Source organism: Scyliorhinus torazame, chromosome 1, assembly GCF_047496885.1.
Source record: "Scyliorhinus torazame isolate Kashiwa2021f chromosome 1, sScyTor2.1, whole genome shotgun sequence".
Taxonomy (NCBI): domain Eukaryota; kingdom Metazoa; phylum Chordata; class Chondrichthyes; order Carcharhiniformes; family Scyliorhinidae; genus Scyliorhinus; species Scyliorhinus torazame.
In genome coordinates, this window is record NC_092707.1 from 315948405 (window position 1) to 315975943 (window position 27539).

The following is a 27539-nucleotide window of genomic DNA, read 5'->3' on the forward strand; positions in this document are numbered from 1 at the left end:
TGGGGGTGAATGAGGTGAGAGTACAGGGACTGGGGGCCCAATAGACCAGAGGAAGTGATGGATTGGGGGGGGGGGGGGGGGGGGGGGGGGGGGCGATGGGCGATGGAGGCGAGAATGCCCAAGGTCCAGGCGGGTTTGAAAATTTATAAGAGGTTTGGGTTGGAGTTGGAGCTGTCAATGATTCAGTGGGGAGGGATGAACTTCCCCCACGCTGAGTCAGGCGTCTATCTTGCTCATTTTGAAGAAAGTCAAAGATCCGGAGCAGTGTGGATCGTAGTACCTGATATTGTTGCTAAATGAGGATGCAAAGCTGTTGGCGAAGGCGCTGGCAGTGATAGGGAATGTGTGCCAGGGTGATAGGGAGGACCAGATGGGGTTCATGAGGGGGCGGCAGCTCTCGGCCAATGTTCGGAGGTTATTGAATGTGATCATGATGCCCTTGGTGGACCGGGAGCCGGTATGTCTATGGATGCGGAGATGGGGTTGACCATGTGGAGTGGCCGTATTTATTCGAGGTATTGGGGCAGTTAGGGTTTGGACGGGGATTTGTTGACAGTGTGAGATTGTTGTATAGGGCTACTAAGGTGAGCGTGAGAACAAATAGTGTCACAGCTTGGAGTATTTTGGGTTGCACCTGCCCCGGGGGACGAGGCAGGGTTGCCCGCACTCCCCTTTGCCTTAGCGATTCAGCCATTGGCAATCGCACTTAGGGCTTCGAGGGGGGGGGGGGGGGGGGGGGGGAATGTACCGTGTGTCTTTATACACTGATGACGTCTTATTATATATTGTGATCCCGGTTGAAAGTTTTGACAGGATTATAGGGATTTTGGGGGATTTCAGTCTTTTCTCGGGGTATAAGCTCAATATGAGGAAAAGTGAGATATTCCCGATCAATGCATGGGGACGGGGAACAAGGGAGGGGAGGAGGAGAGAAAGAGACAGGAATCTCGTGAGGTTACCTTTCGGTCGGTTGGGGTGGGCTTTCGGTATCTTGGGATACATATGGCACAAGTTGAATCTGGCAATGCTGGTGGAGGGAATGAAGGAGGACTTTAGGAGGTGGCGTGTGTCGCCTGGAAGGGTCCAAATGGTAACGATGACGGTGCTCCCGAAGTTGTTTTTAAAATATTTTTTTATTCTCCTCCTTTTCCACATTTTCTCCCAAATTTACACCCAACAATAATCAGTAACGAATGTAATGTAATCCCCATATCAATAACAACTGTCCCATCCTCCCACCAAACATTAGCCAGTGTGTTAATATAAACAAATGAGGACTTCCGGTTGCGGCTATGCGGAGCTAAGCCGCACATTCGGTGGCTCCCGCTAAAACGGACTTTTGGGCTCTCTTGAGGAGCCCCAACGGCAATTTTTTCGACAACTTCCAGTGTGGGAAGGTGAGCAAGGTTCCCCCTCCATAGTATATGGATTGGACCAGGAGTGGAGTGGTCAAAAAAGCGTTTTTGGAGCTGCAAAAAGTGCGAGGGAGAAAAAACAAGATGGCGGCGGGCGTCGATCAAGCAGCATGAGCGCAGGAGCAGCAGGAGTTTCTCAGACGCTGCTTTGAGGAGCTGAAGAAAGAGGCGCTGCCGCCAATGCTGACGGCGATCGAGGGGGTTAGTGGAGACCCAGAAGGCCCAAGGGGTGGCGATCCAGGAGGTGCGGGAAAAAAAACGAGGATGAGATCTTGGGCCTGGCGGTGAAGGTGTTACACAAGAGGTGGGCGGAAAGTTTTGAGGACCTGGAGAACATGTCGAGGAGGAAAAATCTTCGGATTCTGGGTCTCCGTGAAGGAGTGGAGGGGGCAGATGCCGGGGCATATGTGAGCACGATGCTCAATTCATTGATGGGAGCGGGGGCCTTTCTGAATCCCCTGGAGCTAGATGGGGCTCATCGGGTCATGGCGAGGAGACCCAAGGCCAACGAGCCGCCAAGGGCGGTAGTGGTGAGGTGTCACCGTCTCGTGGATAGAGAGTGTGTTTTGAGATGGGCCAAGAAAGAGCGGTGCAGCAGGTGGGAGAATACAGAGATCCGAATCTATCAGGACTGGAGTGTGGAGGTGGCAAAGAAGAGAGCTGGTTTTAATCGGGCCAAGGCGGTGCTCCACCGGAAGGGGGTGAGGTTCGGAATGCTGCAGCCAGAGCGATTGCGGGTCACGTTTCAGGATCGACACCACTACTTCGAAACGCCTGAGGAGGCTTGGACCTTTATACAAACTGAAAAGTTGGACTCAAACTGAGGGTCTGTGGTTGTGGGGGGGGGGGGGAATGTCGGTTGTATACAGGGTTTTAACTATGCGTAGGGAATGTTCCACGGGTTGGGTGATGGATGGGGATGGGGGAAGAGATCTGATGGGGAGACTGAGAGAATGTGGGCGCCGGTGCTGGAGGGAGGGGAGGCCCAGGGATGGGGGAATTGGGATAAGGCCGCAAAAGGAGCTGCGCCACAGAGAGGGCGGGCCCGGCTTAGGAAAGCGCGTGCTTTTTCCCGCGTTAGGGAAGGACGGAGTGGGGGGGGGGGGGGGGGCGGAGGAGCGCTCACTGACTGCTGGGGAGGAGGGATTCCCACAACAGGGGGGGGGGGGGGGGTCAATGGGATGGCGGGGGAGGCCGGGGTCAGCAGGAGTCAGCTGACTTACGGCAGTGTTATGCGGGGAGCAAAAGAGCTAGACATGGATCTAGCGGGGGGAGGGGGGGTGGAATATAGGGTTGCTGCTGCATTGGCCGATGGGGAACTGGAAACAGAAGAGGTGGTCGGGACGGGGGTGTGGGAGGCGCGGGCACGGGACTGGCTGGATGCAAAGAACAGAGGGGTGGCAATACTGGTGGGGAAGCGGGTGTCGTTTGAGACCAAGAATATTGTAGTGGACAATGGAGGTCGATACGTGATGGTGAGCGGTAGGCTGCAGGGGACGTGGGTGGTATTGGTAAACGTATACGCCCCAAACTGGGATGATGCTGGATTTATGAAGCGCATGTTGGGGCGGATTCCGGATCTGGAGACAGGAAGCTTGATAATGGGGGGGGCGGGGGAATTTCAACACTGTGTTGGACAGTGTCGCTCTAGATCGCTCCAGATCTAGGAAGGGGAAGAGGCCGGCTGCGGCCAAGGTGCTTAGGGGGTTTATGGACCAGATGGGGGGAGTAGATCTGTGGAGATTTGCTAGGCCCCTGGCCAGGGAATTTTCTTTTTTTCTCACGTACACAGAGCCTACTCCCGGATAGATTTTTTTGTTTTGAGTAGGGCGCTGATCCCGAAAGTGGAGGGAACGGAGTACTCGGCCATAGCCATCTCAGACCACGCCCCGCACTGGGTGGAGCTGGAGTTAGGAGGAGAGGGACCAACGCCCGTTGTGGCGTCTGGATGTGGGATTGCTGGCGGATGAGGTGGTGTGCGGGAGGGTGCGGGGGTGCATTGAAAGGTATTTGGAGGCCAACGACAATGGGGAGGTGCAGGTGGAGGTAGTATGGGAGGCGCTGAAGGCGGTGGTCAGGGGAGAGTTAATCTCCATCAGGGCTCACAGAGAGAAGAGAGAGGGCAGTGAAAGGGAGAGGTTAGTGGGGGAGATCCTAAGGGTAGACAGGAGATATGCAGAGGCCCCCGAGGAGGGACTACTTAGGGAGCGGCGAAGTCTCCAGACGGAATTTGACCTGTTGACCACAGGGAGGGCAGAGGCACAGTGGAGGAAAGCACAGGGGGCGAAGTACGAGTATGGGGAGAAGGCGAGCCGGATGCTGGCACATCAGCTCCGTAAGAGGATGGCAGCGAGGGAGATAGTTGGAGTCAAGGATAGCAGGGGAAATATGGTGCGGAGTGCGGTGAAAGCAAATGAGGCATTTAAGGACTTTTATGAGGAGCTGTACAGATCTCAGCCCCCAGCGGGGGAAGAGGGGATGCGACGATTTCTAGGTCAACTGAGACTCCCGAGGGTGGAGGAGCAGGAGGTGGCAGGTTTGGGGCTCCAATTGGGTTGGAGGAGCTGGTTAAAGGACTGGGGAGCATGCAGGCGGGGAAGGCCCCGGGGCCAGATGGATTCCCGGTTGAGTTTTACAGGAAGTATGCGGACCTGTTAGCCCCGTTGCTAGTGAAGACTTTCAATGAAGCAAGGGAGGGGGGGGGGGGGGGGGGGGGACCCTGCCCCCGACAATGTCCGGGGCGCTGATCTCTCTGATCCTGAAGCGGGAAAAAGACCCACTGCAATGTGGGTCGTATAGACCGATCTCGCTCCTCAATGTGGATGCTAAGCTGCTGGCAAAAGTGCTGGCTACGAGAATTGAGGACTGTGTCCCGGGGGTGATTCATGAGGACCAGACGGGATTTGTAAAGGGCAGGCAGCTAAACACCAATGTGCGGAGGCTCCTAAACGTGATTATGATGCTATCGGTGGAGAGGCGGAGATAGTGGCAGCTATGGACGCGGAGAAGGCCTTTGACCGGGTGGAGTGGGAGTATCTCTGGGAAGTGTTGCGGAGGTTTGAGTTTGGGGAGGGGTTTATTAGTTGGGTTAAGCTCCTATATAGGGCCCCGGTGGCGAGTGTGGCTACGAATCGGCGGAGGTCGGAGTATTTTCGGCTGTATCGAGGGACGAGGCAGGGGTGCCCCCTGTCCCCCCTGTTGTTTGCATTAGCAATTGAGCCTTTGGCCATGGCATTAAGGGAATCCAGGAACTGGAGGGGTTGGTCCTAGGGGGAGAGGAGCATCGAGTGTCGCTGTATGCGGACGACCTGTTGCTGTATGTGACAGATCCAGTGGAGGGGATGGTGGAGGTCATACGGGTCCTAAGGGAGTTTGGGGACTTCTCGGGCTATAAGCTCAATGTAGGGAAAAGTGAGCTCTTTGTGGTGCATCCAGGGGACCAGGGAAGGGGGATAGACGACCTACCGTTGCGGAGGGCGGAAAGGAGCTTTCGGTACTTGGGGATCCAGGTAGCTAGGAGCTGGGGGTCCCTGCACAAGCTCAATTTGACGCGGCTGGTGGAGCAGATGGAGGAGGACTTCACAAGATGGGATGTGTTGCCACTCTCGCTAGCGGGCAGGGTACAGTCGATTAAAATGACGGTCCTCCCGAGGTTTCTTTTCGTGTTCCAGTGCCTTCCTATTCGGATTACCAAGGCCTTTTTTAAGCGGGTAGGTAGGAGCATCATGGGTTTTGTGTGGGCAAACAAGACCCCGAGGGTAAGGAGGGGGTTTCTGGAGCGTAGGAGGGACAGAGGAGGGCTGGCGTTGCCGAATCTGGGTGGCTATTATTGGGCAGCCAACGTAGCGATGTTCCATAAGTGGGTAATAGAGGGAGAGGGGGCGGCATGGAAGAGGTTGGAGATGGCGTCCTTCAAAGGAACGAGCCTGAGGGCGCTGGTGACGGCACCGCTGCTGCTCTCGCCGACAAGGTACACCACGAGTCCGGTGGTGGCGACAACGCTAAAGATCTGGGGGCAGTGGAGACGACATAGGGGTGAGATGGGAGCCTTGGTGTGGTCCCCGATCCGGGAGAACCATCGGTTCGTCCCAGGGAGGATGGATGGGGGGGGGGTTTCGGAGCTGGCAACGGGCAGGGATCAGAAGGATGGGGGATCTGTTTATAGACGGGACGTTTGCGAGCCTAGGGGCACTGGAGGAGAAGTTCAGGTTACCCCCGGGAAATGCTTTCAGGTATATGCAAGTGAGGGCGTTTGTGAGGCGGCAGGTGAGGGAATTCCCGTCGCTCCCAGCACAGAGGATTCAGGACAGGGTGATTTCGGGTGTATGGGTCGGAGAAGGCAAGGTTTCGGCGATATATCACGAGATGAAAGAGGGGGAGGCTTTGGTAGAGGAGCTGAAGGGCAAGTGGGAGGAGGAGTTGGGGGAGGAGATTGAAGAGGGTCTGTGGACGGATGCCCTGAGTAGGGTTAATTCCTCTTCCTCATGTGCCAGGCTCAGCCTTATACAGTTTAAGGTTATTCACAGAGCGCATATGACAGGGGCGAGGTTGAGCAGGTTCTTTGGGGTGGAGGACAGATGTGGGAGGTGCTCGGGAAGCCCAGCGAATCATGTCCACATGTTTTGGTCGTGCCCGGCACTGGATGGGTTCTGGAGGGGTTTCGCGAGGATTATGTCCAAGGTGGTGAAAGTCCAGGTCAAACCAAGTTGGGGGCTGGCATTATTTGGGGTGGCAGACGAGCCGGGAGTGCAGGAGGCGAAAGAGGCCGGTATTCTGGCCTTTGCGTCCCTGGCAGCCCGGCGGAGGATCTTGCTATTATGGAAGGACGCGAAGCCCCCCAGTGTGGACCTGGATAAATGACATGGCAGGGTTCATTAAGCTGGAGAGGATAACGTTTGCCTTGAGAGGGTCTGCGCAGGGGTACTTCAGGCGGTGGCAACCGTTCCTAGACTATCTCGTGGAGCGCTAGAAGGAGATCGGTCAGCAGCAGCAGCAACCCGGGGGGGGGGGGAAGAGAGAGAGAGAGGGGGGGGGGGGGGGGGGGTTCTTTCAGGGGGGAGGGGGGGCGGTTATTTGGGTGGGTGGGGGAGGTTTTTTCCCCCAGGGGTATTTGTAAAAAGCATACGGGAGGGTTAATATGTGCGGGAGAAACCCATTGTATAAGTTCTGTATTATGTTTGATTCATATGTTTATGTTTTGCTCTGTTCTTTTATCTTTTTCTTTTCTGTTACAGGGGGGGGCTTTAATTGGTTGAAAGTTTTTGTTGGAAAAACTTTGAATCAACATATTTTTAAAAATATAGAAAACAAATGACAAAAAGAAATCAAGAATCACCCATCGTCACCATTAACACATACAGTCAGTCTCCCTTCCCCCAACCCTCCCAGTCCCCAACCCCCCTAATGTTCGATGTGATCCAATTCTCGAAAGTGCATAATGAATAACGCCCTTGAATTGTAGAACTCCTCCATCCTTCCCCTCAGTTCAAATTTGACCTTTTCAAGCGTCAAGAATTCCAGCAGGTCTCCCCGCCATGCCAGGGCACAGGGTGGAGAGGTTCTCCACCCTAACGGGATCCGCCTTCGGGTGATCAACTAGGCGAAGGCTACAACATCTGCCTCCGTGCCCGTTTCCAACCCCGGCTGCTCCGACACCCCGAATATGGCCTCCTGAGGACCTGGGTCCAGTTTCATGTGCACCACTTTAAGAGATTACCCTAAACACCTCCTTCCAGTAATCCTCCAGCTTTGGACAGGACCAAAAGATATGAACGTGGTTTGCGGGGCCCCTCCGGCAACATTGCTCCCGAAGTTTTTGTTCGTGCTTCAGAATCTCCCGATTTATGGACCCAAGTCTTTTTTTAGTTGGGTAAATAAGATGATAATGGGGTTCCTGTGGGCCGGTAAGTTTCCCCGGACCAGGAGGGCGTTTCTGGAATGGGATAGGGGGGGGGGGGGGGGGGGGGGGGAAAGAGACGAAGAAAGAGGTCGGTGTGGGGACGGATTATGGAAGTTCGTGTAAAGGGACCAGTCTGAGGGCGCTATTGTTGGCGCTTCTTCCTTTCCACCAGGCCAGTTACTTCATGAATTTCATGGAGCATTTAAGTTGCTATAACCGGCAACTTTGAAACTGATAATATTGAAAATTGATAAAGGTATCGTTTCTTTTGGCCATTGTGAGACTACTCATTTTAAATATAGATGTTTTAAGTGGTGGGAACCATATTTTAGTACTGATAAAGATGGCATGTTTCATTTATTTGATGACGTAATGTTACCGTTCCAATAAAACGATCAAGAAGCTTAACATATTTAGCATTTGTCTTATAAAGTACACCAGTCAAATACAACCACATAACCATTCTAATCCCATTTTCCAGCCTTGGTATCATAAATGCACATCTAAATACTTCAAAGGTAAGAGGGTCACTGCCTCCACCACCCTTTAAGCAATGAGTTCCCGTCACCCTCTGCGTGAAAAAGGTTTTCCTCACATTCCCTTTAAACCTCCTGCCCTTACCGTAAATCGATGCACCCTGGTCTGTGATCCCTCCACCAAGGGGAAAAGTTTTTTCCTGTCTACTCTGATCTCTCCACCAAGAGGAAAAGTTTTTTCCTGTCCACTCTATGTCCCTCATAATTTTATACATTTTAATCATGTCCCCCTCAGTCTCCTCCAATCCAAGGAAAACAATCCAAGTCTATCCAATCTCTCTTCATAACTAAAACTCTCCAGCCCAGGCAACTTCCAGGTAAATCTCCTCTGCACCCTTTCCAGTGCTATCACAACCCTCCTAAAATGTGGATCCCAAAACTACACACAATACTCTAGCTGTGGCATTAACAACATCTTATATAGTTCCAGCATAGCCTCCCTGCTCTTATACTTTATGGGCGCGATTTAACAGCCTTATAGTGCCCGACGTGCTGTCGGGACGAGCCCACAGAATTTCACGAGGCCTCTCAAGATGTCGCGATCTGGATCTCGCCCTCACTGGGTGAGATCTAGATATGAATATTTAAATGTGCCTTCACCGAATTCTCCCGAGGCCCGGGATTCACCGGCAATGTCTGGGAGACCTCACCAGGGCGCCGTTTAGAACCGCTCCACACAGGTGGGGGGGGGGGGGTCCCCCCAAGCCTTTGGAGACACTGGGTGGTGGGGGACAGGTCAGGTCGGCCCCTGGCACTCCTGCTGGCACCACCAGCCTGGCATTGCCAGGGTGCCTAGGTGCACTGCCACTACTAGGGTAGCAGGGTCAGAGCCTGGGGGGGAGGGCATGTCCATGAAAGGGGGGAGTGTTAGGTATGAAGGGCGGTATGAAGGGGCCCAAAAGGTTGAGGGGGGGGGGGGGGCAGTTACCCGAAAGGCAGTGGGATGCCTGAAATTAGGGGGGTGGGGGTTGGGAGCAGTGCAGCGACCCCATAGTGGGGTATAATTGATATTTATGATGATTTGGAAGCAAATGGGCGTATTAGTGAGAGGCAGCACGGTTTTGTGAAGGGGAGGTCATGTCTCACTAACTTGATAGAGTTTTTCGAGGAGGTCACTAAGATGATTGATGCAGGTACGGCAGTAGATGTTGTCTACACGGACTTCAGTAAGGCCTTTGACAAGGTCCCTCATGGTAGACTAGTACAAAAGGTGAAGTCACACGGGATCAGGGGTGAGCTGGCAAGTTGGATACAGAACTGGCTAGGCCATAGAAGGCAGAGAGTAGCAATGGAGGGATGCTTTTCTAATTGGAGGGCTGTGACCAGTGGTGTTCCACAGGGCATTGAGTATAAGAATTGGCAAGTCATGTTGCAGCTGTATAGAACCTTAGTTAGGCCACACTTGGAGTATAGTGTTCAATTCTGGTCGCCACACTACCAGAAGGATGTGGAGGCTTTAGAGAGGGTGCAGAAGAGATTTACCAGAATGTTGCCTGGTATGGAGGGCATTAGCTATGAGGAGCGGTTGAATAAACTCGGTTTGTTCTCACTGGAACGAAGGAGGTTGAGGGGAGACCTGATAGAGGTATACAAAATTATGAGGGGCATAGACAGAGTGGATAGTCAGAGGCTTTTCCCCAGGTTAGAGGGGTCAATTACTAGGGGGCATAGGTTTAAGGTGAGAGGGGCAAGGTTTAGAGTAGATGTACGAGGCAAGTTTTTTACGCAGAGGGTAGTGGGTGCCTGGAACTCGCTACCGGAAGAGGTAGTGGAAGCAGGGACGATAGGGACATTTAAGGGGCATCTTGACAAATATATGAATAGGATGGGAATAGAAGGATACGGACCCAGGAAGTGTAGAAGATTGTAGTTTAGTCGGGCAGCATGGTCGGCACGGACTTGGAGGGCCAAAGGGCCTGTTCCTGTGCTGTACATTTCTTTGTTCTTTGATTTACTATTTGTAAATTCACTGCCATGTTTGTCTACATTATGACTATGCTTCATGTGTGCATGGGTGACATTGCCCAGGGGTGAGAGATGTGAGGACATTCAAGCTCTGAGAGATCGGGGCACCCTTTCACAATGGCAGCTTGAACACCCAGTCTCGCCGGTGAGTTCAGCTCCCCGCTGCTAAAAATATTTCGAAGTGTGGGCTAGACAGGGGAGAAACTAGTCAAGGCCCCAAAAAATGATTTCAGTGTGGGTGAATATTGGTATGGATCTCACCCAAAATGCCGTCAGGAAACACCCTGCCAAACCCACCCAAAATGACAGTTAGAAATTATTTGGTTAAATTCTGCCCCATGTCTTGGCTAATAAAAGTGAGTATACCATATGCCTTCTTAACCACTTTATCCACCTGCCCAGCTCCATTAAGGGTCCGGTATACATGCACACCAAGGTCCCTCTAATCCTCGGTGCTTTCCAGGGTCCTGCCATACATCATGTATTCCCTTGCCTTGTTTGTCCTGCCTCACTCTTATCCAGATTGAATTCCATTTGCCACTGATCAGCCCATCTATATCCTCCTGTAATCTAAGGTTATCCTTCTCATTATTTACCACCCCACCAATTTTCGTATCATCTGCAAACTTATTTAAAAAAATTTTTTTTTATTAAAGTTTTCACAAAATATCAACAACAAAATTTAAAAGGAACCCAATAGAATTAAATACAAAGCAACCCAGTGCCCCACCCCTATACATAATTAATATATTAACACCCGCCGAAACACATAGCAAATATATACACCCCCTCAGATCCCCCAATATAGACCAAAAAAAAAAATAGAACCCCCCCCCCCCCCCTCCGGGTTGCTGCTGCTGACCAATGTCTACCGTTCTGCCAGGAAGTCCAAGAACGGTTGCCACCGCCTGAAGAACCCTTGCACCGATCCCCTTAAGGCAAATTTCACCCTCTCCAATTTAATAAACCCCGCCATATCATTGATCCAGGATTCCACGCTTGGGGGCCTCGCGTCCTTCCACTGAAGAAGAATCCTTCGCCGGGCTACCAGGGACGCAAATGCCAGAATACTGGCCTCTTTCGCCTCCTGCACTCCCGGTTCCTCTGCAACCGCAAATATTGCGAGCCCCCAGCCCGGTCTGACCCTGGATCCTACCACCCTTGACACCGTCCTCGCTATGCCCTTAGAAAATTCTTCCAGCGCTGGGCTTGCCCAGAACATATGGGTGTGGTTTGCTGTGCTCCCATAGCAACTAACACACCTGTCCTCACCCCAAAAAAACCGGCTCATCCTTGTCCCGGTCATGTGTGCCCTGTGCAGCACCTTAAACTGTATGAGGCGGAGCCTCGCGCACGAAGAGGAAGAGTTCACCCTCCCTAGGGCATCTGCCCACGTCCCCTCCTCGATCTCCTCCCCCAACTGCTCCTCCCACTTACGTTTCAGCACCTCCATCGAGGCCTCCTCCGCCTCCTGCATCACCGGGTATGTTGCCGAGATCTTCCCCTCTCCAACCCACGCTCCCGAGAGCACCCTGTCCTGTACCGTGCGCGGCGGCAGCAGCGGGAATTCCACCACTTGCCACCTGGCAAACGCCCTTACCTACCTAAAGGCGTTTCCCGGGGGGAGCCCGTACTTCTCCGCCAGCTCACCCAGGCTCGCGAACTTCCCATCCACAAACAGGTCCCCCAACCTTCTTATCCCTGCCCTGTGCCACCCCAAAAACGCTCCATCTATTCTCCCTGGGACAAACCGGTGGTTCCCCCGTATCGGGGTCCACACCGAGGCCCCCACTTCCCCCCTGTGCCACCTCCATTGCCCCCAAATTTTGAGGGCAGCCGCCACCACCGGGCTCGTGGTATACCTCATTGGAAGGAGCGGCAGCGGCGCCGTTGCCAGCGCCTCCAGACTAGTACCTTCACAAGACGCCATCTCCAGCCTCTTCCATGCAGCCCCCTCCCCCTCCATCGCTGCATTGACGGCCCAGTAATACCCACAGAGGTTGGGCAGCGCCAGTCCCCACCCCCATCCCTACTCCGCTCCAGGAACACCCTTCTCACCCTCGGAGTCCCTCGCGTCCACACAAACCTCGTTATGCTCCTGTTGACCCGCCTAAAGAAGGCCTTCGGGATAAGAATGGGGAGGCACTGGAACAGGAACAAAAACCTTGGGAGCACCGTCATCTTGGCCGACTGCACCCTACCCAACAGGGACAGCGGCATCGCGTCCCACCTCTTAAACTCCTCCTCCATTTGCTCCACCAGCCTCGTGAAATTAAGTCTATGCAGGGCCCCCCATCTCTTGACCACCTGGACCCCCAAATACCTGAAGCGCCTCTATGCCCTTTTTAGTGGGAGCTCGCCAATCCCCCTCTCCTGGTCCCCTGGGTGAACCACAAACAACTCGCTCTTCCCCATGTTGAGCTTGTACCCTGAGAAATCCCCGAACTCACTGAGGATCCTCATTACCTCCGGCCACCGGGTCCGCCACATATAGCAGCAAGTCGTCCGCATAGAGCGACACCCTATGCTCCTCCCCACCCCGCACCAGCCCCCTCCAGTTCCTCGACTCCCTCAGTGCCATAGCCAGGGGTTCAATCGCCAGCGCGAAGAGCAGGGGGGACAGGGGACACCCCTGCCTCGTCCCTCGATGCAACCAAAAGTACTCAGACCTCTTGTTCGTGGCCACACTCGCCATCGGGACCTCATACAACAGCCTAACCCACCTGACGAACCCCTCCCCAAACCCGAACCTCTTCAGCACCTCCCACAAGTACCCCCACTCTACCCTATCGAAGGCCTTCCCAGCGTCCATCGCCGCCACTATCTTTGCCTTCCCCCTCCCTCGCCGGCATCATAATAACTTTCAGGAGCCTCCGCACAGTCGCGTTCAACTGCCTCCCCTTCACGAACCCCGTCTGGTCTTCGTGGATGACCTGCGGCACACAATCCTCAATTCTCGTGGCTAAGACCTTCGCCAGCACCTTGGCATCTACATTTAACAATGAAATCGGCCTGTAAGACCCACACTGCAGGGGATCCTTGTCCCGCTTCAGGATTAAGGAGATCAGTGCCCGGGGACATCGTCGGGGGCAAAGCCCCCCCCCCCCCCCCCACCTCCCTTGCCTCATTGAAGGTCCTAACCAGCAACAGGTCCACATATTTCTTGTAAAATTCGACCGGGAAACCATCCAGCCCCGGTGCCTTCCCCGCCTGCATGCTCCCTATCCCTTTGGCCAGCTCCTCCAACCCAATCGGGGCCCCTAATCCCGCCACCAGTCCCTCCTCCACCTTCGGGAACTTCAGTTGGTCCAGAAAGCGGCCTATCCATCCCTCCTCCAGTGGGGGCTCTGACCGATACAGCTCCTCATAAAAGTCCCTGAAGACCCCATTGATGCCAACCCCACTCCGTACTACACTCACACCCCCCCCCCCCCATCCTTAATTCCCCCAATCTCCCTAGCTGCAAACCGCTTCCGAAGCTGATGCGCCAGCATCCGACTTGCCTTTTCCCCATATTCATAAATCGCCCCCTGGGCCTTTCTCCACTGCGCCTCCGCCTTCCTGGTGGTCAACAGGTCGAATTCGGCCTGGAGGCTACGCCTCTCCCTCAACAGTCCCTCCTCCGGCACCTCCACATACCTCCTGTCTACCCTCACCATCTCCCCCACCAGCCTCTCCCTCTGCTCTCTCCTCTCCTTGTGGGCCCTAATGGAGATCAGTTCTCCCCTAACCACCACCTTCAGCGCCTCCCAGACCATCCCCATTCGGACCTCCCCGTTATCGTTGGCCCCCAGGTATCCCTCTATGCTTCTTCAGACCCGCTCGCTCACCTCCTCGTCCGCCAACATCCCCACCTCCAAGTGCCACAACGGGCAGTGGTCCCTCTCCTCCCCCAGCTGTAGGTCTACCCAATGCGGGTCGTGATCCAAAATGGCTATCGCCGAGTACTCTGTATCCTCTACTTTCGCAATCAGCGCCCTGCTCGTAACAAAAAAGTCCATCCGGGAATAGGCCGTATGAACGTGCGAGATGAAAATTCCCCAGCCCCCAGCCTTGCAAATCTCCAAGGGTCCACTCCTCCCATCTGGTCCATAAACACCCTCAGCACTTTAGCCGCCACCGGCCTCCTACCCGTCCTAGACCTGGAGCGATCCAGTGCCGGATCCAACACCATGTTAAAGTCCCGTCCCCCCCCCATTATCAGGCCCCACACTTCCAAGTCCGGGATACGACCCAACATGCGCCGCATAAAACCCGCATCGTCCCTGTTCGGGACGTACACGTTGACGAGCACCACCCTTTCTCCTCGCAGCTTACCACTTACCATTACGTACCTGCCGCCATTGTCTGTCACAATGCTCGACGCCCCGAACGACACCCTCTTTCCCACCAAGATTGCCACCCACCCCGATTTTTGGCATCCAGCCCCAAATGAAACACCTGGCCTACCCACTCCTTCCTCAATCTTACCTGGTCTGCCACCTTCAGATAGGTCTCCTGGGGCATGACCACATGCGCCTTCAGCCCCTTCAGGTGTGCGAACACCCGGGCCCGCTTAACCGGCCCATTCAGCCCCCTCACGTTCCAGGTTATCAGCCGGATCAGGGGGCTACCCGCCCCCCTCCCCCGCCGACTAGCCATAACCCCTCCTCGGCCAGCCACGCGCCCCACGCCTGGCCCGTTCCGCACGGCGGCAGACCCCCGTCCCAACACCCTCTACTCGCTCCAGCTCCCCCATGACCATACCAGCAGCAACCCGGTTCCCCACCCCCCCCCTCCCCCCAAGCTAGGACCCCTCCTAGCTGCATTGCTCCCCCCATTGCACTCCCGCAAGTCAGCGGACTCTGCTGACCCCGGCCGCTCCCGCCTCTCCTTTGACTCCTCCCATTATGGGACTTGCCCCCCCCCTCAAAATGTAACACAACAACAGCAATCCCCTACCATCCCCACGCCCGACCCCCCATCCCGACCCTCAGTTTGTGTCCAGCTTCTCGGCCTGAACAAAGGCCCAACTCTTCTCCGGGGACTCAAAATAATGGTGCCGGTCCTTGTCTGTGACCCACAGACGCGCCGGCAGCAGCATGCCAAACTTCACCCCCTTCCTGTGCAGCACCGCCTTCGCCCGGTTGTACCCGGCCCTCTTCTTCGCCACCTCCGCGCTCCAGTCCTGATATACTCGAACCTATATTCTCCCACCTGCTGCTCCTCTCGTCCTTGGCCCACCTGAGTACGCACCCCCGATCAGCGAACCGAGAAACCGCACCAACACCGCCCGTGGCGGCTCATTAACCATGGGCCTCCTTGCCAGCACTCTATGGGCCCCTTCCAGGTCCAAGGGCCCCTGGAAGGACCCCGCTCCCATCAGCGAGTTTAACATGGGGACCACATAGGCCCTCACGTCCGACCCCTCCAGCCCCTCCGGGAGGCCCAGGATCCGCAGATTCTTCCGCCTCGACCGTTTCTCCATCTCCTCGAACCGTTCCTGCCATTTCTTGTGGAGCGCCTCATGCGCCTCCACCTTTACCGCTAGGCCAAGATCTCGTCCTCGTTATCTGAGATCTTTTGTCGGACCTCGCGGATCGCTACCCCGTGGGCCGTCTGGGTCTTCAGCAGCTTATCAATAGAAGCCTTCATCAGCTCCAGCAGGTCCGCTTTGAGCTCCCTGAAGCAGCGCTGGATAACTTCCTGCTGCTCCTGTGCCCACTGCATCCACGCTGCCTGGTCCCCGCCCGCCGCCATCTTGCTCTTCTTCCCTCGCACTTTCTTTGGCTTCACCACCACTTTTTTAGTCGCCCCGCTCCTGGTCCAAGCCATACACGGTCGGGGGAATGTTGCAGTCTTCTTCCCACACCGGGAAATGTCGAACAAATGCCATTGGGGGCCCTGAAAAGAGCCCAAAAGTCCGTTCCAAGCGGGAGCTGCCGAACGTGCGACTTAGCTCTGCATAGCCGCAACCGGAAGTCCATCCGCAAACTTATTGATCAATCCTCCTACATTCAAGTCTAAATCATTTATATAAATCACAAACAGTAAGGGCCCCACAACTGATCCGAGGACCCCACCAGACTCAGGCTTCCAGTCAGAAAAACACCCCTCGACCATCACCCTGTTTCCTGCCACTCAGTCAATTCACATTTCAGCACCTTTCATACAAGATAAATATTATTTGAAGAAGAATCATAATGTAGGCAAACATGGTAGTGAGTTTACAAACAGAAAATCATCATAAATATCAATTATATAAATAACCAGTTATCTGTTTATATGGCATAGGTTGAGGGTTGATTCTAAGGTAATCCATTGAGAGTTTTGAATCTTCTTCAATAAAGTGCCTTGGGATTCAACCACACAGGCAGAGCTTGGTCTAAAATCTCATTCAGAAGATGGCACCTCTGACAATGCAGCACCTCCTCCGTACTACAGTCTTGGTGTAGTTTATTTTCAAATTCTGGATGCAGACTGGAACCGACGACCCTCTAATTCAGAGGCAACAGACTGAGCCAAATAAACATTCTTGGGATATGAGCAGTCAATAATATTGCTATATTTTCAAAACATTTCTACCCATATATTTTTCATCAGTCACCTGGTTTTTCTTGATCAGCATCTGTACAGTCTGGAGGTTGTGACCATGGTCAGTGGATGTTGCAAGAGGCATGCGTTCTTCAGCCCACAACTGAAAAGCAAAATGTGTTTTTTAAATTACCTGTGTCAGTACTTTTAGGGATTATATGCAATAAATACAGTTTCACTGGAGAATGCATTTGAGCTCTCCATTCGTTTGTACATTTTAAAAGTGTATTTCTGAACAGAAGAACTTAAACGAGAAAATGCCTGAAACTTTACACACCCGTCACAAACGCAACTAAGTTGCATTCTTCATTTTTTATAGAGCAATAAGAATAAATGTGTTTTTGTACAAGAAATTAATTAATTGGACACCTCAATTTTACTGATTCTCCACCTCTTCCAATTAGGAAAGAGAATAAGAAGGAATAAATTAAATAAGAACATTTCATATAAACAATTAATGTTTTGGTGCTGGCAGATTTGCCGTTACTCGCAATTAGGTGACCTTTCAAATATAAAGGTGTAACTAAGTTTATTTACAAGGCTACTTCCAATTTTGCAACATCATCAGCTATCTTTGATCAAACAATCAGTAATTAACAAACAGGTCAAACCCAAGGCAACACAGTGATATAGTAGTAATTTCTGCATGCATTTTAATCAAGCCAAAACAAAGTACAAGTTCACATGCTCTGTTTAAATTACATATATCGATGTTCCTACTTACAATCTCATCCTCCAGATCTCTGTTGAATTGATGTATTTCTTTAGATGCCATCAAGTAATTTTTCCTTTCATGTAGTGGTTCCAGTAGCTGCAAAAATCTTTTTTCAACTATTGTGCGCTTGCTATCCACCTCGTCAATATCTTTACCTTCTTGGCTCAAAACCTTGGCCTGACCCTTCAGTTCCTCCACCTCCTTCTTTCGCACTTCAATCTGATTTTCTAACATCTAATGAAAGAGGGGTAAAAAAAGGAAGTTATAATTATTACCAAATAACAAATTTGCCAAAATATGACATTTCTCTTCACGTGGTCTTCAAATATTTTGGGTAGCAGAAAATAATTCTTATGCAAAATCTTGAGATTGTTAACTGAATAACACAAGTTAATTATGCATATTAAAGTCAGCTCAATTTTAAAATTCTCATTCTGGTTTCAAATGCCACACCCTTCCCCATCTCTACCACCTCTCTTATGGCCGTACTATCCTCCAAGAACTTAGTGTTCTGCTAATTCTGGCATCACGCACATCCCCAATATTAATTGATGTGCCATTGGCCACCATACTTCAACTGCTAAAGCTTGAAGCTCTGGAACTCCTTCCATAAACCCTTCTATCTTTCTACCCTCTTTCCTCTTTTAAGATGCTCCTCTAAGCCTACGGTTTTCCTAATATTTCCTTATGTGACATGGTGTCAAATTGACCACAGTCTTGTGAAGCACTGTGGAAGATTTCATTACTTTAAAGGTGTTATATGAATTAAAGTTATTGTTGCTGTGGATTCATAGCATCAAACTCAATGCTAAATTAGCAATGTGACCCAAAGACGCCACCGAACTACCCAGTCTGAAATTTATATTTTCCAGGCACACAGGTTATTCCTTACCTTCAGATCTTACTTTACTAAGAAGCAAATGGGTGACAGAAGCCTCATTACCAATTTTGAGTTAATATCAACTCCTGATGACAATTTCACTAAAATACTTTGCTTAGGAAAAAAGACCTAATGAAAGATATGTAAAAGTGACTAAAAATAAGATTTTTTATTCTTCGTGCAGTAAGCTTTCTATTATTTCACTTCATCTTGAAAGGGATAAGCTGTAGTTGTAAAATAATGCAATTAATTTTCCAAAGGTACTATCACAATCTGCATTGAAGTTTGATATTTACATATTGCCATTTGTGGGTGAAAATATAATTTGACTTAGTGAATTCTGCTACTAAAGCAATGAGAAATTCTCTCAGCTCTGAACATATACATCTTTACCAAGATGCTCAACAAAGCTGTCTTGGATCATGGAGTTTGGAATAGATTATCAGAGGTATATAAAAAAAAAAAGGAACATTTGAAGGTTCAGCTGGTCAACGTCCCCTTTTCTAACTAACATTACTGGGTATATACCTGCTGTTTCTTGAGTAGAATAGAGACACTGGTAAGGTCCTTGCCATAATCATCTGACTGGAGCTGGCCTTCCAGATTATGCAGCCATTTGTCGAAATCAGCACAGCTCTGGGTGAAAAGCTCTGCTTTGTTGGCATCGAACAGACGTTGAGCTTTGGCCTGTGTAGTAGATTCTAATTCTTCCCACAAATGGTGTAGGGCTGTCAGTTTTTCTTTTACGACCACCTCAGTATCTGGCTTCTCTGATGTTAGCTGCATTCCATCCTACAGGATAAACATAACATTCAGCAATCTATCAATTCTTACAGGAGATATCCTGGCAATCGTAGAAATTCAAGCAAGCAACCTTGGCTAGCTTAAGTTGTTAATTTCATCTTCCAGACAATGAATCCGTTGCATTAGTTTATAAATAGAAAGTACTGAGTATATGTAGATCCTGGTGTGCTGTGGGGTCGAAAGGACTGTGTGTATAATGTTAAATAAATGTCCATAATGGAATCTTGAAGCATCAACCAATGAAGAGAATTGGGATAGGGAAGTATCGCAGGGTAAAGGTAAGGTAAAGACCCCATAGTCCCAGATCATAGAATCTACAGTGCAGAAGGAGGCCATTCGGTCAATCAAGTCTGCATCGGCCCTTGGAAAGAGCACCCTACTTAAGCCCTACCTCCAACCTATCCCCGTAACACAGTAATCGTTTGGGTGGCACATTGTTGCTTCACAGCGCCAGGGTCCAGGTTCAATTCCCGGCTTGGCCAATGTGTGTGCAGTCTGCACGTTCTCCCAGTGTCTGCGTGGGTTTCCTCAGAGTGCTCCAGTTTCCTCCCATGAGTCCCGCAAGATGTACTGCTCGGTAATTTGGACATTTTGAATTCTCCCTCTATGTACCCGAACAGGTGCCGCAATGTGGTGACTAGGGGCTTTTCACAGTAACTTCATCACAGTGTTAATGTAAGCCTACTTGTCACAATAAAGATTATTATAACTCCACTTAACCTTTTAGAATATTAAGGGCAATTTAGCATGACCACTCCACCTAATCTGCAATCTGTGGACTATAGATATATAGATGACTATAGCCTGCTTTTCCCTTGCAGGAGGAGGGTTAACTGGTGCTTTAAAAGTCTGTGCTTTAAAAACACTTGTCTCTGCAGGGGCAGGCCAGTCGATTTCGGCGGGAGAGGAGCTGGTTCGTCAATTTCAGCGGGGGCAGTGCGGAAGTGATTGCTGGGAGGTAAGTCTGTGCTTTAAAAACACTTGTCTTTGCAGGGGCAGGCCAGTCAATTTCGGCGGGAGAACAGCTGGTTTGTCAATTTCAGCGGGGGCAGTGCGGAAGTGATTGCTGGGAGGTAAGTCTGTGCTTTAAAAACACTTATCTGGTCCCGTTTTCGGTCCCTCTTTTCTGTTTTTTAAAATATTTTAATATTTAAGGCGGGAACAGGAAGTTCGACCCGCGGACCTCTGGGAAGACCCTCACCAATAAATTCTGGTGGAGAGGAAACCCGAGACACTACACGTGTAGTGTCTCCCACCCGCCCTCCTCCTCTAACCTAATAATAAAACCCATTGGTGGGAGGTAAGTACTGTCATGATATTCAAACACACACATCATGATAGACACACCAACAGACAAATCAGAACACACAACACCACAACCAATGACAGAAAGATATAAAAGCACAGACACGACCCCCGGTGGTCAGTATTAGCTGCAGAGGAGAACCAGGACACATCGGTTACCAAACACACTCAGGGAGACAGCACGTGCAGAGTATCCAGAACGAACTGTATTATAAGAGTTATAATAAAATAGAGTTGTACCACATACAACTGTGTTGGCTCATCTGTGCACCAGAGCACCCAACACCACATGGTACAGGAGTGGATCGATACCTGCCGGCATACCTCAGTGTACACAGACAACCAGCAGTGCCCAGGCAAAATGATAGAGCTCCCGGTTCCGCAGCCGCTCCAGTGCTACGGCGATCTCCGCGAAAACTGGCGGCGATTCCGGCAAATGTTCGAATTGTTCCTGGTGGCAGCTGAACTCCAAGACCTGGATGATAGCGAAAAAATTGAATTTCTCCTCACCATCGCCGGTGCAAGGGCAAGAGAAATATTCACAAGGTTCAGGTTCTTCAGGAGGCAGCAAAGGTACGATTACCAGGCAGTCCTGGACAAATTCTCCAAGTACTGTGAAGAAAACGCAATCCAATCGGCAAATAAAGGTAAGAAAAGCTGCAGTACTCACCTCGTGGCTGGGATCCCGGAGCCCGAATTCCCAGAAGCCAAAATCCCGGGCCTGAGAGAAGGCTGGGTCGAGGTCGGCGGCCATCTTGCTAAAGGTATAACGCTAGCACAGTTGCGCGAGCAGTGCGCAGAACCGGAAGTTTCGTTTGCGCATGCGCGAGATGCTGCGCATGCGCAGTCAAGAAAACGGCCATCGGTAAAGGAACAGCGATCTGAGCATGCGCAGTCGCTTCCTACGTGCTACATACCGAGCGTCAGGATGTCAGAGGCCCCAGACTGCACCAATTTAAAAGGGAAATGTCCCAAATCCAATTTAAAAGGGAAACGTCCCAAATCAAAAAAACAAAAATCTGTTAAAGCTGTAAAACAACCTTCCCTCACCTGGAATGACAGCACAGTGCCGCAAATTGACCCAGGAGATGAATTTGACCTCCGAAGAACCCTCCGACAAGCAGTTACCTACGCACAAGCCGATGATTCCGACCTTGAATACTTCGATGACGATCTTTACAGTGTTTCCGGACCTCGCGAGCCCAATGATAGCTCCGTGGTCCTATATGACTATGACGAACCTTTCGTGTTGCACATTGGCGGCCCCCACATTGAATCCGACGCAGATGCGGATTCATTTTTCGGATTTGAGGATCTTCAATCCAGCAGATATGACGTTCCAACTTATCAGTACCGGATGATGCTGCAGCCTGACATTAACAGACAGGGAGCGGTGCAAGCACACGGAGAGTGCCCTGCTGCCACACAGAGCGTGGTCCACGTCCCGCTCAACGTTCCCGACTCTATGAAAGAAGACATGCAAGACTCCAGAGTGCAGTCCTCGCATGAACCAGAAGTGACTCCAGTGTCACAAGCTTCCACAGCAAGCTCGTGGACAGCCTCCACGATAGAGGCAACGCAAGACTCCAGAGCGCAGTCCTTGCACGAACAAGAAGTGACTCCAGTGTCACAAGCCTCCACAGAGAGCTCGTGGACAGCCTCCACGATAGAAGCAACGCAAGACTCCAGAGCGCAGTCCTTGCACGAACAAGAAGTGACTCCAGTGTCACAAGCCTCCACAGAGAGCTCGTGGACAGCCTCCACGATAGAAGCAACGCAAGACTCCAGAGCGCAGTCCTTGCACGAACAAGAAGTGACTCCAGTGTCACAAGCCTCCACAGAGAGCTCGTGGACGGACTCCACGATGGAAGGAACGCAAGACTCCAGAGCGCAGTCCTTGCAGGAACAAGACCATGAGGGTCTAGCAACCTCTCCTGACCAACCAGCGGCAGACGATGCAAGTCTGCCATGCTCACGTGAACAGCAAGAAGGCTATAACAGCCTACCATGCTCCACTACACAGCAGCATGAACATGACGGTCTCTCATGCTACAATGAAGGGCACAGCGCTGAAGACTGTTCAAGCCCAACTGAAGACAAGCCAAAGGAATCGCCTCGTCCAAGCCCGAAGAAAAAAGGTTTATGCGCTGACCTTCAGGATCATTATAGCCGAACAGAGATTAATAATGCTGCACGGCCACAGAAGGATGCTGAGGATTTGCTAACGAAATTAATTGAATGTTTAACTTGCAAGGAGCAGACTGAGAATTGCCAGTGTTTTAGTACGGATCGAAAAAATGGACAAGACATTGATCCTCAGGTAATGGAAATAACACAACCTGAATCATATCTACAGCAGGGACAAATGTCTCCCTTCAACACAACACCGCAAAATCCCAACTTCGGAGACCAGCAGTTAGTCAGTAATGACTCTTCAAACCTTGAGGGGAACATTAATTGCATTGAACCTATACACGCTCCACTGATTATTGAGCAGAACATTGGAGCAAGAATCCTGAGGACACCGACATCGAGTAGCCAGATAACGAATTTAAAACCCACAGCAGTTTCAAGTGAACCAAGTGTGCTTTCCACTAATGGTGAAGATGTAGATAAGGTCGACCCGATTATCCATTGTACCGCACTAACCCCAGTGATTAAGCAGTTATGTATGGGGAGTATAATGTGGGCAATTGAGAACAGTAAAAGAGAGACTGTGGCCATGCCAGTCCCAGCAAAATCAGACCCAGAGACCATGAAGGCATGTACATTAGACAAAGATACATATGAGGCACCTGAGAAGAAAAGTGAAACGGAATGTTCTTTGGAAAATAGTACAATGTCGATAGAAACATTGGATCCTATATTCAAGACCATACCTATGGGAGAATTTGGGGGTAATAAACAAGGTTCTGCAATGTCTGGGGGAAGATTTAAAATTCCAAAGAAGAAAAGCCCAAATGCAGGACAACGGCAAGACAATGACAGTCCACCGACATGGTGTGCACCACCAGGTGAAAACTCTGACAATTTACCCAACCCTAGTGAACAGCAAGCTGCTAATGAGGATCTATCCACGGGATGTGAGACGAGTGACGACAGCATCCCACTTCCCATGCAAAAGGTGCAAGGTGACAGACCTCGCCTAGTGCGTACCGAGGCACTCGACGATCACGGTGGGACCACTGACGACTGCGGTGGCAGCGCACCGCTTCCACCCTCGATGGCTCGACCCTCTCCACTGGTCGGTGCATTCCTGCATGTTCCGACTCCAGAAGTGCAGCTTCAGGGAATCTCGGCTGCCTCCAGTGAACCTGTTGGGACTCCGTACGGGGGGCATCGACGGAAGGCAGACCGGACTCCAGATGGGGAGCAGCCAAGCGCCGACTCTGATTCGCGCACGCCAGACCTTGCTCCGGACGGGCGGTGTCGCGGCCTCGGTGATGGCACGCTCAGGGTGACGGCGGATGCCACGGCGACAGGGAATGGATCGCGTGGCAGTCCCACTGGGTCGGCAGTGGCAACCAGCACCGGCGGTCCAAGATGGACACACCAATTCGCGCCATCGCCAGACGTTGATGCGAGCAACAATTCTCTCTCTAAGGCGACATGCTTCGACGTTTCTCTGCGGAGTCGCCCTTCCGGCACAGCAGGTGGCCGGAACCAGCGTACACGGTCTCGGCCAACTTCCACATCTGGCACAGTCATCGCCTTGCATGATATTAGTGATGGTGCTACTTCGATGGCAACGACCCATCGGCTACAAGATGCCGTCCACCACAAACATAAAAAGAAAAAGACTCCACCTTGTTCCTGGCATGCAGGGCGGATGGATTGGTGCGTAGGCGCAATCAGCGAGCTTTGCGCCGCCTTCCACGCTCGCAACTGAACCGTACGCACACGACGGATCCTCCACTGGTTCCCAAGGATGACTTCGTGGAGATGCCACGGATCATGCCCCTTCCATCGCCACCAGAACCAAACCACAGCCAAGGCACCACTAACAAAGATGTTGAATGTTATATTTGCACGAATGAAAAAACCAAGCACTGCACGAAGTACAACAAATGGTAAAGTAGAGACTTCGGCAACAGCATCACCTCCAACAGTCCAAGGTGAACCAGTGTGACCCCAAATCTCCACAGCTGAACCGGCTTGAGGACCAGCCCATTCTTGAGGCGGTCACCCATTCGACTGGACTTATAACGCTGTTCATACGTTCAAAAAGTCAAACACTTCTGTATTATAACCTGTTGTTGTTTATTGTTCCAGATATCGTCTGACCAGACCAATGTTCAAGTTTTTTTTTTTTTTCTCTCGCATCCAAGTTTTGTTATGGTGCAACCTTGTTAGTGTGACGCACCCGACATCGCCCCATGTAAATAGTTACGTCATATACACACGCTGTACATAACACACACACACACTCTTCGATGCACTCACGACACAATTATATTTATAACCACGTAGGCACATATCTTTGTAAAAAGGGGGGATGTCATGATATTCAAACACACACATCATGATAGACACACCAACAGACAAATCAGAACACACAACACCACAACCAATGACAGAAAGATATAAAAGCACAGACACGACCCCCGGTGGTCAGTATTAGCTGCAGAGGAGAACCAGGACACATCGGTTACCAAACACACTCAGGGAGACAGCACGTGCAGAGTATCCAGAACGAACTGTATTATAAGAGTTATAATAAAATAGAGTTGTACCACATACAACTGTGTTGGCTCATCTGTGCACCAGAGCACCCAACACCACAAGTACCATATTTTATTATTAACACGAAGAAGGTAAGTAAGTGATTTTTACGCATTTTTACTTTTGTACCTTTTTCAAATTGTGTGTGTGTCGGGGGGGAAACTGAAGTGAAATCACAGAAAAGCTGTGGCTTGAGTGGTTGGTTAGGATTCTACACTAAATTAAAAAAACTGAGCATTGGTAACTAATTAAACATAATTACTTAATTATAATTTAGAGGGATATCTAAGCCAGAGATCGGAGAGTACTATATTTAGCTTTCGCATTTCTATTAGAAATCTAGTGCTAGGCAACAGATAGTCAACAGTAACTTTGAAATAAAAAAAAATATTCAAAAAAAAATTTTTTTTAATTTAAATTTTAATTAATTGACGCAATGTCAGTTAGAGGGGTGCTGTGCTCTGACTGTGAGATGTGGCAGGTCCGGGAGGCTTCCAGCGTCCCGGATGGCTTCATCTGCAGAAAGTGCACCCAACTGGAGCTCCTCACAGACCGCATGGTTCGGTTGGAGCGGCTATTGGATGCACTTAGGAGCATGCAGGTGGCGGAAAGCGTCATAGATCGCAGTTATGTAGATGTGGTCACACCCAAGGTGCAGACAGAGAAATGGGTGACCACCAGAAAGGGCAGGCAGTCAGTGCAGGAATCCCCTGTGGTTGTCCCCCTCTCGAACAGATATACCCCTTTGGATACTGTCGGGGGGGATAGCCTATCAGGGGAAAACAGCAGCAGCCAGAGCAGTGGCACCACGGCTGGCTCTGATGTTCAGAAGGGAGGGTCAAAGCGCAGAAGAGTAATAGTAATAGGGGACTCGATAGTCAGGGGCACAGATAGGCGCTTCTGTGGACGTGAAAGAGACTCCAGGATGGTATGTTGCCTCCCTGGTGCCAGGGTCCAGGATGTCTCCGAACGGGTAGAGGGCATCCTGAAGGGGGAGGGCAAACAGGCAGAGGTCGTTGTACATATTGGTGCTAACGACATAGGCAGGAAGGGGCATGAGGTCCTGTAGCAGGAGTTCAGGGAGCTAGGCAGAAAGTTAAAAGACAGGACCTCGAGGGTTGTAATCTCGGGATTACTCCCTGTGCCACGTGCCAGCGAGGCTAGAAATAGGAAGATAGAGCAGCTAAACACGTGGCTAAACAGCTGGTGTAGGAGGGAGGGTTTCCATTATCTGGACCACTGGGAGCTCTTCCGGGGCAGGTGTGACCTGTATAAGAAGGCCGGGTTGCATCTAAACCGGAGAGGCATAAATATCCTGGCCGCGAAGTTTGCTAGTGTCACACGGGAGGGTTTAAACTAGTATGGCAGGGGGGTGGGCACGGGAGCAATAGGTCAGAAGGTGAGAGCATTGAGGGAGAACTAGGGAATAGGGACAGTGTGGCTCTGAGGCAGAGTAGACAGGGAGAAGTTGCTGAACACAGCGGGTCTGGTGGCCTGAAGTGCGTATGTTTTAATGCAAGAAGTATTACGGGTAAGGCAGATGAACTTAGAGCTTGGATTAGTACTTGGAACTATGATATTGTTGCCATTACAGAGACCTGGTTGAGGGAAGGGCAGGATTGGCAGCCAAACGTTCCAGGATTTAGATGTTTCAGGCGGGATAGAGGGGGATGTAAAAGGGGAGGCGGAGTTGCGCTACTGGTTCGGGAGAATATCACAGCTGTACTGCGAGAGGACACCTCAGAGGGCAGTGAGGCTATATGGGTAGAGATCAGGAATAAGAAGGGTGCAGTCACAATGTTGGGGGTTTACTACAGGCCTCCCAACAGCCAGCGGGAGATAGAGGAGCAGATAGGTAGACAGATTTTGGAAAAGAGTAAAAACAACAGGGTTGTGGTGATGGGAGACTTCAACTTCCCCAATATTGACTGGGACTCACTTAGTGCCAGGGGCTTAGACGGGGCGGAGTTTGTCAGGAGCATCCAGGAGGGCTTCTTAAAACAATATGTAGACAGTCCAACTAGGGAAGGGGCGGTACTGGACCTGGTATTGGGGAATGAGCCCGGCCAGGTGGTAGATGTTTCAGTAGGGGAGCATTTCGGTAACAGTGACCACAATTCAGTAAGTTTTAAAGTACTGGTGGACAAGGATAAGAGTGGTCCTAGGATGAATGTGCTAAATTGGGGGAAGGCTAATTATAACAATATTAGGCGGGAACTGAAGAACATAGATTGGGGGCGGATGTTTTAGGGCAAATCAACATCTGACATGTGGGAGGCTTTCAAGTGGCAGTTGAAAGGGATTCAGGACCGGCATGTTCCTGTGAGGAAGAAGGATAAATACGGCAATTTTCGGGAACCTTGGATGACGAGAGATATTGTAGGCCTCGTCAAAAAGAAAAAGGAGGCATTTATCAGGGCTAAAAGGCTGGGAACAGACGAAGCCTGCGTGGAATATAAGGAAAGTAGGAAGGAACATAAGCAAGGAGTCAGGAGGGCTAGAAGGGGTCACGAAAAGTCATTGGCAAATAGGGTGAAGGAAAATCCCAAGGCTTTTTACACGTACATAAAAAGCAAAAGGGTAGCCAGGGAAAGGGTTGGCCCACTGAAGGATAGGCAAGGGAATCTATGTGTGGAGCCAGAGGAAATGGGCGAGGTACTAAATGAATACTTTGCATCAGTATTCACCAAAGAGAAGGAATTGGTAGATGTTGAGTCTGGAGAAG

General features: G+C 50.9%; 1 protein-coding gene across 5 annotated transcripts in view; it reads right to left on the reverse strand.

Moving 5' to 3' along the window:
• Positions 1–27539, reverse strand: part of sptbn1 (spectrin, beta, non-erythrocytic 1) — a 369807-nt gene that overhangs the window by 65779 nt on the left and 276489 nt on the right. For all 5 annotated transcript variants that reach the window (XM_072507860.1, XM_072507861.1, XM_072507863.1 and 2 more), the window contains 3 exons: positions 18512–18775; positions 17113–17337; positions 16402–16491 (listed from right to left, as the gene is read on the reverse strand). In XM_072507860.1, coding sequence (XP_072363961.1) covers positions 16402–16491; positions 17113–17337; positions 18512–18775 — 579 coding nt within the window. The remainder of the gene's footprint in view (positions 1–16401; positions 16492–17112; positions 17338–18511; positions 18776–27539) is intronic.